Source organism: Chionomys nivalis, chromosome 17, assembly GCF_950005125.1.
Source record: "Chionomys nivalis chromosome 17, mChiNiv1.1, whole genome shotgun sequence".
Classification (NCBI taxonomy): domain Eukaryota; kingdom Metazoa; phylum Chordata; class Mammalia; order Rodentia; family Cricetidae; genus Chionomys; species Chionomys nivalis.
Window position 1 is genome coordinate 16,539,723 of NC_080102.1, and position 13,823 is coordinate 16,553,545.

General features: G+C 40.5%; 1 protein-coding gene across 3 annotated transcripts in view; it reads left to right on the forward strand.

The window, feature by feature from the left end:
• Window positions 1-13,823, forward strand: part of Col14a1 (collagen type XIV alpha 1 chain) — a 184,445-nt gene that overhangs the window by 107,548 nt on the left and 63,074 nt on the right. For all 3 annotated transcript variants that reach the window (XM_057792029.1, XM_057792030.1, XM_057792031.1), the window contains exons 25-33: window positions 158-214; window positions 3,880-4,019; window positions 4,707-4,830; window positions 5,150-5,293; window positions 6,528-6,692; window positions 7,290-7,328; window positions 10,051-10,189; window positions 11,134-11,276; window positions 12,034-12,143. In XM_057792029.1, the coding sequence (XP_057648012.1) occupies window positions 158-214; window positions 3,880-4,019; window positions 4,707-4,830; window positions 5,150-5,293; window positions 6,528-6,692; window positions 7,290-7,328; window positions 10,051-10,189; window positions 11,134-11,276; window positions 12,034-12,143 (1,061 nt within the window). The remainder of the gene's footprint in view (window positions 1-157; window positions 215-3,879; window positions 4,020-4,706; window positions 4,831-5,149; window positions 5,294-6,527; window positions 6,693-7,289; window positions 7,329-10,050; window positions 10,190-11,133; window positions 11,277-12,033; window positions 12,144-13,823) is intronic.

Here is a 13,823-nt window from a genome sequence, read left to right on the forward strand (position 1 = left end):
TCACAGGCTGTGACTAGTTTATAGCAGTCATAAAATTCTCCAAGAAGCCAGTTATCAACATCATTGATAACCTTGGATAAAAGTTTTCCTATATTACTTTCCTCCCTTCTCTGTGATGAGATCACTAATGGGCACTCTTTGTCCTTTTCCTACACAGAATCACTTCCCACCGAGCCACCAACGTTTGCTCCAACCATTCCACCAGCAAAGGAAGGTAAGCGAACAGTAGGGGCAGTGTGATTCTCCATCCGAGACATCTGCTGCTTTTATTTGTTCATTTGGGAAAAACCAAAACAGGTGCTGGAGAGACTGCTCAGCAGTAAACAACACACATTGCTTTTGCGGAGGACCCGAGTTCGGTTCCCAGCACCTCCATGAAGCAGCTCCCAACCCTGTAACTCCAGCTCCAGGGTGATCCAAAGCCCCTGGCTTCCTGGGATATTGCACTCACATGTACAAATACACGCCATTAAAAAAATAATATAAATTTTAGAAGAAACCGAAGTATTTATATACAATATTTGTTGTCCTACCTACTCTTTTTCTTAACATACATTCATGTTTTTCAAACCACAACAATTAAAACAAACCCACTTAATAATAAATTATATACACAGAATGCATTTTTCTTCCAGAATTGCTTAATGTTGATTTCACTGAAAAATCTCAAACTAAAGACTGTTCAGCAAGGAAGAACAGTTATATACTTACGTAGTTCAAGTGAAAAGCTAGTGTATAATTTTGAATTCAAGGGGAATGGTCTCCAATTTACCCCCCCAGTGCCTCTCCAGGTTCTTTTCTCATCTCAACAGCTGGAGTTGCCACGGTAACTATTTAAGCCTCTGAACAACGTAGTGCTCAATAACTTTTTATCCCATTAGCAAGCATTTATTACCTCTACTATTTATTTTCAAAGTGCTCATGTTGGCTATGAGGAATACCATCATAGCACGAGGCTGTTGCTTTCTCTTTACTTTCAGTATTGTAAGAGAAATGTACACTAAGGCAGCTAATGCTGTCAATGGCGTGAGTTCGAAAGGAGACGCTGGATTCTGATAGCCAGGGAGTGAACTAATGCTCCGTTGGTTGGTGACTGATAAATGGGGGGAATTTCACCTATCTCTGAACAAGCTTCAGTGAAGCATGATTACTAAAAACTCAGAGAGATATTGGGGTTCAACATGAAAACCAGAAAAGCAAAGCAGCCAGCCACTGCCTCTTATCTCGACCTCAGTCCAAAAAGGCAATCCTGCCTCCAAGAATCTCAGAATGAAATTGTAACTGTGAGCTGTCTCCTCCTGTTTTATAATCCTTTTTTGGGCTGGGATTAAAGGCGTGCACCACTGGGATGAAATGAATGTACCTCCTGGTTTCTATAGCAACTAGTATGGCTACTGGGAGTAAAGGTGTATGTTACCACTGCCTGGTCTGTAAGGCTGACCAGTGGGGCTGTTTTACACTCTGATCTTCAGGCAAGCTTTATTTATTAAAATACAAAGGAAATGCCATTACACTTGAGAGATAAATAACAGAATAAATAGCGCTCAGTGGCATAGAGTGATCTGGTCCATGTTGTGTTTAGAACCACAATGCTTTAATGAGAAACAGAAGAGAGTAAAGATAGAGTTACGAAGGGAATCGTGTGCCAACATAAAGAATTTATCCTTCAAAAGCATGGTGCGCAGGAAGTTCCCTTAAGGGAAGGATGATCTAATAAAATCGTTGCTTAGGAAAGATAACTCTGGACCCAGGAGGTGACTCAGTTGGTAAAGATCTCACCGTATAAGCATGGAGGGCTTGAGTTTGGACCCTAGCATCAACATAGAACCTCGGTAAGATGGCTGGAACCTAGGGCAGATTGTTGGAGCTTGTAGTTCAGCTAGTCTAACAAAAAGGTCAAGTTCCAGCTCCAGGGAGGTACCCTGTGATATCAGGGTGCTACCCTGTAGGTGGAGAGCCATTGAAGAGAACACCTGCACATGCTTGCATGCACAGACACACGAATGAACCCATGCATGCACATATGTTATGGTACATAGTATTCCCAGTTGGGTAAAAATGTTGACGACTTTCCCCTAATGCAGGCCCACATAGCACCTTCTGGTACTGTGAATGGTAACCAGCAGGGAGGAAGCTTCCTGGCAGTACAAATATGATTTCTCTGTGTCCTGTGGCCAAAGGGTGTGGTGTCTTCAGCAATAGGGTCTTACTGTCAAGTTCTGGTGGGCAGCCAAGAGCAACAGGAATAGCCTGTATTGTTTTAGAGATTTCTAGGACACCCTTGGCCAACAACATGAGGAGAGGTATCCCACATCTGGCCCTTGGCTTTTTATTTGAAAACCTAGAGTTTAGGGATTTTTTTTTAATTATCAAAGTTATACTGGATACTTATTAGGCAAGTATTTAAAATTAGAAAAAAAGGATTAAAGAAGAATATTAAAAACACAATTTTATATCCTAAATATAATTTCTTCATGCATGTTGATGAATTTTCTTTTACTCTAAGCAAATGTTTCACTAGTAAAATTTAAAATGAATTTTCCTTTTATTTTGGAGATGAAACAATGTTTATTTCATCTTTCCTTAGAAACAGAGGATGTTGTTTACTTTCCTTATTATACTTAGAAGACTTAGGATTCTTTTCAACTCTAAAGCCAGATTATGAATCTATAAAATTGTGTAGGTCACAGAGATCATAAAAGCAAGCTTGCATCTTCACTGTCTTCGAGTGTGACCTTACTTGAAGATAATTTATCTCACCTTATAAATAGCAGACAGGGTGAAGTTGCTACAGTCGTATCCAGGCTGGTGATTCTAAGAAGGGAGAAAGGCGAATTATCTCATAGAATATTTGTATGCAGCTGAACTAAGATGAAGATATTTTACTGAAGAGCAAATTGTGTACTTCATTTTAAAACATAGTCAGTCATAGTGATCCACACTTACAGAGCGAAAGAGGACTGGATCATGAGAAACAGCTCAGAGAGGACTTTGAAAGGTGGCTTTCAATGGAGAAGAGCTTTGGTATAGTACTGGATGGCCTTTTTGTTATCCATAGTAACTGCTGATGATGGTGTCATTCTACTAGTATTATTGCACCTGTTTTGGCACGTGTCAGTGGACGGTAAAAGGACATAGGAAGAATTTTTGAGTAATGCGGTAATTAAAGCTTGCTTGTGCTTATTGCCAATGAACTGTAGATTTTTAAAAAGACGGTGTCTCATGTAGCTTAGGCTGACATCAAATTTGTCATTAGTCAAGAGTGAACTTGTAAACCTCCTGCCTCTACTTCTTCAATGCCAGGTATATAGGCATGAGCCACCATGCTCAGTTTTGTGCAGTAGGGATCAAACTGAAGGTTTGGGGCATCCTGGGTGGGCACTCTAGCTATGGCGGCACCACATCCCCAGCCCAAATTGTAGTTTATTTGATTCCATCATATCACATGGCTTCCTCCCTAACTCTACTCCTCTGGTATTGATTCAGACTCCACACACAGATGACAGGGTGCACAGTGCGATAGCATAGACTTCTTTCCAGTCTGCGGCCATTAGCCAGTGCTTGCTGCTTGCTTCTGTCTCTGCATCCCTTTCACCTCCATGTCTCCCATTCCTTGTTTTCCTTCCTTGCGGTGATGGCTGGTTTGATTCTCTTCCCTGTTCCCACATGCTCAGCAGAAGCTTTTCAGCCTCAAATGGGCATCAAAGGGAAACGATGGAGATAAAGTTTTAGGAACCTGGATGGGGAATCTTAATAGCTTAAGCTTTTCCTTTTGGAAAGCACTTTAGTTACCAGACGGCATCGGCTACCTGTCTTCTGGCTCGATAAAGATGTTATTTTCCTCTTCCCTTTGACTCAAAACGTATTCTTGGTCTTCAGTATGTAAAGCAGCCAAGGCAGACCTAGTGTTCATGGTGGACGGATCCTGGAGTATTGGCGATGACAATTTCAATAAGATCATCAATTTTCTGTATAGCACCGTGGGAGCCCTGGACAAGATTGGTGCAGATGGAACTCAGGTGAGGTTAACCAGCCAATCATTACATTATTCCACCAGCTAAGGTTAACCAGTCAATCATTACATTATCCTATGCATCCAGGAATTATTTCGTAGCCCCTTACTGTGGCTACTTGTCAGGGGATGTAGTCAAAGTACTGTGATGAAGCAATGCTAATCTTTATAGGTGTGTCCAACCTGTTGTCCATGGATACATGCATCCAAGATTGCTATGGTGTAGCCCAATACATTTGTAGATGACAGCCTTGTACTGTGACATCCAAAAGTTAGATGTCCCTGCAAGAGCTGTTGAGAGTAGCAAATTAAAGACGGTAGGAAGGATATTAAGTGCCATTTATTTTATATTAAGGCAAAGAATTTCCTTTACACATCCTACTCTCCCTGCACTGAAGGGCAAGGAAGTCTTGAAAGTCAGAGGCCAGGCCATGGTCACACGTTTCTAAGGATCATGGAGAATATGAAACTATTTCATTCATCCAACAGATAGTCATAGCTCATTGTCTCCCCCACCCCCCAAAAGGGAAGCAATCAACTCAAAACTGTCCCGTAGTGCCTCAGGAATAGAAATAAATTGTAGAAAATTAAGGTATGAAAAATATATGCAGCAATGAGAGTGAAATAGAATGTACTTGGCTTTAGCTGTTGGCTTTTGATCTTCACCCTGTTACTTGATTCCATGTGTCTCCAGGTGGCAATGGTTCAGTTCACTGATGACCCCAGAACAGAATTCAAACTCGATGCTTACAAAACCAAAGAGACACTTCTTGACGCAATCAGACACATTTCCTACAAAGGAGGAAATACTAAAACAGGTAAGACCCAAGCAGGCAAACATTTACGTAATAATAGCCAGCGAAAGCTCACAGTAAGACCCAAAGAGACAAACACTGGCCAAACAAAGCTCACTGTAATCATTAGAAATGACTTTTGTTACGAGGCGTGTTTGTTTCTTTTAGTGAAGAGCATGGAATCCAGGGCCCTACACACACCTCACAGCTACTTTCCTCTTGTGCGACAGCCTCAGTTCCCAAGACACAAGGATTTTTCACTGATGTAGCATCTCTGTCCCGCCCTTTTCTGCCCGTGAAAGCACATGAGGAGTGAAATGGAACTCTTGGTTCTTTGTTTCAGGAAAAGCTATCAAGTACGTTCGCGATACCTTGTTCACTGCGGAGTCAGGTACGAGGAGAGGCATCCCGAAGGTTATCGTGGTTATCACTGATGGAAGATCACAAGATGATGTCAACAAAATCTCCAGGGAGATGCAGGCCGATGGTAATTTCCTATATGCACCCTCATGGCTATTGAGAACAATGTTGGCACCAAGCACACATTCCTATCGGCTTAATTAAAGATCCCCAGTGGATTATATGGTGTTTTTTTTTTTTTTTTGCATACATTCACAGTTCTGTGATTACATGTTTTTACTGGAGAGCAATGTATGATTCGTTATGGCAGGGTTCCCTGTCTAAGGAACTCCAGTATTGATTCACGCTACTATTCATAATATTGGAAGGACCCCTCCCTCTGAAGGACCAAGGAGAGGAAGGGGCTCATTATAGAAAGTCCCCTGACTCCTGATCTACAAAATAAAGATTCTTGCAGGATGGCTGTGGAGACTCAGTTATATGAAATATGTATGATGATTTCTGTTTACTGTGAATTTGAAATATTCTGGACTCATCTGGAAAGGGAGTCTCAATGACAGAAGCTCTAGATTAGGTTGGCTCCTTGACATGCCTGTGAGGGGTCTTCTTGGTTGGATTAATGGAGGTGGAATGGCCCAAGCTGCAGGTGGGTGGGGCCATTTCGCAGGCTGAGCCCTGACCTGAAAGGCGGGAGTGAGTTTATTAGCATATGGGCATTCTTTGCTCTCAGTTCCCGATGAGGGATGCAATGTGACCAGTTCACTCAGGCTCTGGCTGCTGTGACATCCCTGCCATCCTTGCCATGATGGACCGTGATCCCTTCTCCCTTAAGTGACTTTTGTCAAGATATTTTGTCACAGGAAAGAAACTGAGATGATATGCCTAACAACAGTAGTTTAATACCTATGTGTCAATTTTTACATGGTGACCCAGTTTAGGCTTCTAGAACTCCAGTTATACTTCTGAAGGGGAAAAAACCCCAACAGCAGCAAACCAAAACTAAACCATGACTGTTTAAATAGCATCTCATGTCTCAGATGTCAGAATAACTAATAAAAATATGCAACTCTAAATATGTTGCTCAAATGGGAACCTTTCTGACTTACGCACCAGTTAAGGCTCTTGGTTTGTTGAGTTTATTTTTTTTTTAATGGAAAAGTTTCTTCAGCGGATGATGGAGTAATTCTCAGATAATGAAATACACACATGAAGAATTCTGCTGAATGGTACGAAATGAATTAGCCACTCCCAATGAGCTTCCTAAAGGAGCACATGTCGGACATCTGGGCATCCAGCGTCTTGCCTTGTTTGTGTTTTGTGAAGCTTAAAGTAATCAAAAGGCTGCTCGCTGTCGCTCCTAGGTTACAACATCTTTGCCATCGGTGTGGCCGATGCCGATTATGCAGAGTTGGTTCGGATTGGCAGCAAACCCAGCGCACGCCATGTCTTCTTCGTGGATGACTTCGATGCCTTCAAGAAAATTGAAGATGAATTAATTACTTTTGTCTGTGAAACCGCATCAGCAAGTTAGTTCTTTAGAGCTTGTATTCCTGGGTGTTGTTTAGAATGTGAGTCAGCTAATGCTGGTTCAATAAGGAGTCCCATCTAGAGCTGAGGAAGCACTATTGACTCCCAGGGCGATTTAGCATGCAGGTGTCAAGGCCTGTGGCTTTGAGCATATGAGGTAAATGTCTTTTCGCCTCCCTTTAGAGGTTTATGTTGATAAAGATCTTCCCAAATTGATGACAATTTGTATTAAACACAGGGGTGTGGGACAGGGTGATGGCCCCAAGTCTGAGGCCAACTTGGAATACTTAGTATCAGATAAGGTTACATAGTGAGACCCTGTCTTAAAACAAACAAAAGGTAGGAAATCATTTTCAAAGATGTCTTAATCAAAACATCTCTCAACTTGTGCTTTCAAGTGACAACCCTTGATTTAAAGGAGAGTGGCTTGGAAGGTGTGGCCCTTTAGTCTGAATGGGATATTAGGTAACCACAGCCATGATGTATTAGAGCTCAGGTGTGGGACGCTTAGGGAAGCTTGTGTTAATTTCGCAATGAAACCATACGCTAGGAAGATCCATGCGCTAGGCTTTGACCCACCTTGCCTTGTTTTCCAGCCTGCCCAATGGTGCACAAGGACGGAATCGACCTCGCAGGTATGCACTGTCACAATGTTTCCTATTTTCCTTTATTGAAAGTAAACTTTTTCATATACTGAATATTATCATATTCTGATAATAGCTTCCCATTCCCCAACTTCTCCGAGATCCTCCCTCCTCCCCTCCCATCGGAAACCCACACTGTGTCTGTCTCTTGTTAGGGAACAAATAGGCATCTAAAGAACAATAATAAAATAAAATAAGATATAACAACAACAAACAAATAACAAATAGGACAAAACAAACATGAGAAAAAGAGGCACATATAGGAACAAAGAGAGACACACATATTTGTATACACAGGAATCCCACAAAAACAAGTCTTAATATGTCTTAATATAAATGCAAAGGACTTGTAATGTTTGGGTTTTTTTTTTTTTTTCAGAAAAAAATAAAAAAACCCTGACAAGACATGTGTTTTGGCATCTACTATTGAACATGGGGACTGGCCTTAAGAGTGTTTACAGTGACTAAAATTCAATGAAAATGACCACACAACATACCCAAACTTATGGGACACAATAAAAACAGTGTTAAGAGGAAAATTCATAGCGCTAAATGCCCACATAAAGAAGTTGGGAAACGGCCACACTAGTGTGAGTTAACAGAACAATTGAAATCTCTAGAAAAAAATGAAGCAAACTCACCCAGGAGGAAAGGAAATAATCAAATTGAGAGCTGAAATCAACAAAATAGGAACAAAAAAAACAATACAAAGAATCAATGAGACAAAGAGTTGGTTCTTCGAGAAAATCAACAGAATGGACAAATCTTTATCTAAACTAGTCAAATGACAGAGAGAGAGTATGCAAATTAACAAAATCAAGGATGTCTCCAGTGAGATTCCATTAGAGAAATTTAATTTTTCACTTGAGAGTGGTTATAAATTAGAGATAGCTTCTGGGTTAAGGGTTGAGGCTTGTGTTCACTTCTCAGGTCTGGGATCCCTTCTGGTGACGACCCATACGAGCTTTGTGCTTGGTGCCATACTCTCTATGAGTTCGTTTGTGCCATGGTCCTACTGTATTTAGAAGGCTTTGTTTTCTTGATGTCCTCCATCCCCTCTGTCTCTGAGACTCTTTCCTCCTCCTTTCCCACAGAATTCTCTGAGCCCCCAGAGGGATATTTGATAGAGAGATCCCATTTAGGAATGAGTGTTCTAAGGTCTCTCACCTTCTGCACATTGTCCAGCAGTGGGTCTCTGTATTTGTTCCCATTTATTATAAGAGGAAGCTTCTCTAATGATGGCTGGGCAAGGCATGGATATATGAATATAGCAGAGTGCGGTTAGGAATCATTTTATGTCTGTATTCCTTTAGCAGAGCAGTAGTATTTCATTTTCTCCTAGATCCTGGCCCTATCTAGTTTCAGGTTCTTGGCTATCCAAACAATCTCAGGTAGTGAGCCCTGAGTCCAGTTATGTATTGGTTGGTTACTCCCCCAAGCCTTGTACCACTATTGCCTTAACACATCTTTCAGGCAGCGCATCCCTGTCAACCAAAGGATTTGTAGCTGGGTTGGTGTTTACCTTTCTTCTTTGGTAGCATGCAGAGTATGTTCCAGTACCATGAACATTAGCCCATAAGGGTAAAGGCTCTAGGTAGGCACCAGCTCAGTGTTCAGTGATCTGTGTAGGTGTTGTCTTCAAAAATAGGGCCTTATTGTCAGTTTGTAGAGAGCAACCAACAGCTTTGGCAACATTCTGGGTTGGTTTGGGGGTTTTCCGTGGGACCTCTTTGGCCGACAGCTTAATTAGATGCAATCCATTCCTGATACTGGAAGCTTTATTCAGTGATAAGAGTTGCTGAGACTCTATCTCCCCTGTTATTTAGTGATCTTATTTGGATCACCTTCACACACACAGACACATGCACATGCACACACACACGCACACACACACACACAGACACGAAGTTTCTGCTGCATTAAGTTTCCACGTGACTCCTCCAATGGTCCTTGCTTGTAGCTGTTCCTCTCTGTATCCAACTCCTCTGCTCTCTTCTTCCCTCCGCTTCCCCATGCAGTCCTCCTGCTTCTGTCCTCCTCATCCATCCAACTATCTTATTCTCCCTTCCTAGGGAGATCCGTTTCCTTAGTCCCTTGCTCTACACCTAACCTCTGTTGTTACAAGAATTATAGCTTGCTTGTGGAACACTTATGGAGATCAAAGGGATGCAAATAGGAAGGGAAGAAGTCAAAGTATCTATTTGTAGATGATATTATTGCATATATCAGCAACCCAAAAGTTCCACTAGGAAACTTCTGTAGCTGATAAACACTTTTTATCAAAGTAGTTGGATACAAAATAACTAAAGAAAACCAGTAACCTTCCTATAGACAGATGACAAACATACTAGGAAAGAAATGAGGGGACAACATCTTTCACAATAGCCTATAAAAATATCACGGAGTAACTCTGATCAAGCAAGTGAAGATTTGTAGGACAAAAACCTTAAGATACTGCGAAATGAAACTGAAGAAGATATCAGAAGGTGGAATGATCTCCCATGCTCGTGGATGAGTAGGATTAGTATAGTGAAAATGCCATTATACCAAAAACAATCTATAGATTCAACAAATCCTCATCATCGTCACATTTTAAATACAAATATTGATTAATATTTGTTTGGAGTACATCTGTCTGTGTTTAAATAATTAGTAGAAAACTTAAAATAATTTAAGTTCCTGTTTGTTCTTATATCCTCTCTCACCACCTTAGGATTTAAGATGATGGAAATGTTTGGTTTAGTTGAAAAGGATTTTTCTGCAGTAGAAGGAGTTTCTATGGAACCTGGCACCTTCAATTTGTTCCCATGCTATCAAATCCACAAAGATGCTCTGGTTTCCCAGCCAACCAAGTATGTTTTCCTGGCAAGATGCTAAAGTTAATTATATGTTTATTATATCTCAATATAAAAATGATGTCAATTTGTAATTTACTGTAATAGTTTCTGGTAAGATTTTCTATGATGTTTAAAGAAAATGATGTTTATAGTTCTTTATTTAGAAACAGTTCTGGGACTGAAAATGTAGCTCAGCCAGCAATTAAGAGCGCTAACTGCTCTTCCAGAGGACCTGGGTTCAATTCCCAGCACCCACTTAACAGATCACAGCTGTCTGTAACTCCGCTTCCAGCGAATCTGGTGACTCCTTCTGACTCCTCTGGGCAATAGGCTCACACATGTATGTTCACAGACCTAGAAAGCATCTATACACAGAACATAAATTGTTGAAAATTAACATAAAACATCAGACCCTTCCTATAATGCTGGGTGAAGCTTAGCATGGCTTCATCTGTGAAAACATGTAAATATAATGGATATATATATATATGTGGATGGATGTATAAATATAACGTAGTAATAGGGTGGACCATATGTTTCTTGAATCCTGATTGATACTAAATCTCAGGCCTCTAAACAGCTCTGCAACTCTGAAGTGAAAGTTTAGAGATACCCATGACTTGAGATGAAATCCACAGTTGGGGCAGGGAGATGATTCAGCTGATAAATGTGTTTGCTATGCAAGCCGGATGAGCTGAGTTTACATACCTGGAGTCATGGGAAATCATGGATGCCATAGTGTACGTCTCTAATACAAGCACTTCCGAAGTGAATTGGGAGGAGGAAGCTGGGCAAAACTCCCCAAATCTGGAGAGCCAGGCAACCTAAACCGTGATCTGATGGGGATTCGTGGTTGTCTCCTTTTGTCTTTCAAAGCGTCTGTGGTGAAAACGTGACTCTATGGGCACAGGATGACTTTTTCAAGTTACAAGAGGGCATTATTTTCATTCCATCTTCAGGTATCTGCATCCGGAAGGGCTGCCTTCTGACTACACAATGAGTTTCCTGTTCCGGATTCTTCCTGACACACCACAGGAGCCATTTGCTCTTTGGGAGATTTTAAATAAAAATTCTGACCCACTGGTTGGGATCATTTTAGACAGTAAGTATATTTCTGTGTGTCTCATTTGCCACATACACGATCATGCATGGGGCATGCCATCTTGTTATGCATCTTGTTGCAACATAACTTATGCAATATATAAACAACACGCAATGAACTATGAAATCATTGATTCATTCCTCGTATTAACCTATTCTTTCAAGAAATGCTCATTGTTGAGTTCCTGCTTTGTGCCAACCTTAGGCTCAGATGAATAGTAAGGGGAAGCACTGTTAATATATAAATCTTTAGTTTTAATAATGAAAATTTCTTATAAGACAAAGGACAGAAGATGAGGACGCTTGCTTCTGTGTGTTCATAACAAAGCAGACATCAGTGTGGTAATGTGTCATGTCCTGGGAAAGCAGCTGTCTGTAGTGGGCTAGTAAGACAAAGTGCCTAGTTTTTCTTTCCTAATATTTATTGATAATGTCCTCTTTCATATCTTCTTTTACTCTGAGCTTTGATGACCTCTCTCCAGAGATGATGTGTATAAGAGTTTAGGCAGAGAGGTGTAAGGGAAGGGAACATGTGGGTTCCTGGTCTCACCATCGTCACGTCATGGAGTCAAGTACTTTAGCCACCTGAAAGCCTGTAACCACTTGAGGACTGTTCAATGTCTCTTTTCCCTCATTTTGTTTTAGATATGATTTCAAAATGATTAATTCATTATTTTCTGTCAAGTTAAATTTTAGGAAAAAGTTATTCACCTATTTAAGCATTTGTGAAATATTTTGACTTTTCTTTATTTGACTAGATGGAGGGAAAACTCTGACTTATTTCAACTATGACTATACTGGAGATTTTCAAACTGTTACTTTTGAAGGACCTGACATCAGGAAAATGTTCTATGGAAGCTTTCATAAGGTTAGTGAGGATCTTCATGTAATGTACTTTAATTCCATTTTCTGTTAGAAAGAGGAGCAAAAATGTGTGTGTGTGTGTGTGTGTGTGTGTGTGAGATTGTTTTTGTTTGTTATTTCATTTGTTTTGTTTTATTTTTGGTTATGTTTTGTTTTTTGAGACAGTGTCTCTACATAGCCTTGGCTGCCCTGGGACTCAAACACTCAGAGATCCACCAACCTCTGTCTCCTGAGATCTAATTAAAGGAATGTTCCACTATGCTCATCTCAGAAATATATTTCTTAAAATTCATGGAGCTTTGAATTTCAGAATTTCAGAACTTAACTGGAGTAAGAATTACTTCCTCCAGGACTTGATAATGACACCCAAGATTCTGAGCTGGGACACCAGCATGTGCATTCACGGTAGGCTGCAGGAGATGACGACAGATTTGGTCCCGATTCCCTCTTTGAGGAGAAAGCACTGCATTAGTAATTAGACCAGCGCTCGGTGCTGCATTGCATGTAATTGCATCGCTGGCGGGGCTGGTCATATAAGCTTAGTGGGTAAATGCACTTAGCTCCAAATATCACAGGCCTAACGGTCTGAGTTTGATCCCTACGACCCATGTGAAAGATGCAAGCAGAAAATCGGCTCCACAAAGTTGTTCTCCGACACGACACACATTATGGAACATGTACACACACACACACAGAGAAAGGATTGCTGGTCTCCCTAGCCAATTGGAACTTTCTGTATTTTTGTTGTTATTGTTGTTGTTTTTGGTGTCTTTACTGCATACCATTAATTAATTATTTAAGAAGGATTACATATGAAAACTTACTATTTCTTGTTTGGTAGGATTGTGTGCCTATCTGAAACGTGTGTGTGTGTGCGTACGCGCGTGCATGTGTGTGTGCGTGCACTCGTGTGTGTGCGCGCACTCGTGTGTGTGGTAGTGGAGGGTACAAGTGAAGATTTACTAATTAAAAGTTCCATTAACAGGTCTTTGAAATTCATTAGAATCCTGGTATGATACTTTTCTTTATTGTGTGGAGAGCATTGCAAAGCAGCCAGGGAAAAGAGTAGAGAAGATGAAAAGCATTTACCACATCCATCTGTGTCAAAAGTCATTGTCATCACCACCTGTGGCTTAGGCGTGAGCAAGTGTTCACTTCAAGGAGCTCTTTACATGTCTTAGGCAGTGTGAGACTTTATTTCCTTGACCGGAACTCAAGGAGCCACAAGTGAGGTTTGTTACTGATTGACTTTAAATGTATGAACCTTTAAATTTTTAAGAGCTGCATAAGGAAATACTTCCCTCTTCCCTCTGGCTTGTGTGTTAGTAAAACTAAACATGAGACAAAAGAAAAGGAGCGGCCAATTCTGTGATAAACTGAGACAGCATGCAATTATTGATCGAAGATGTCAATAAAGTCCAGTTCTCACAGATCAGATTTTATTTGTTCAAAGCATTACAATTAAATAAGCAGCTTTATTCTTTATTGATTATTAGTTGGCTATGTCTATTACACTTTGGATATAAAATATAGTCCCAAAACCTTTTTCAAAGTGTTAGTAATGATATAAATGGAATATCCACTTGTATGTGTAACCAAAGATGCAAAATAGTTTTGAAAATGGTTCAATGTCCTTTGTAAAGCAATATGCTCTTTTAAATATAAGAATAATCTCCCTAGGACA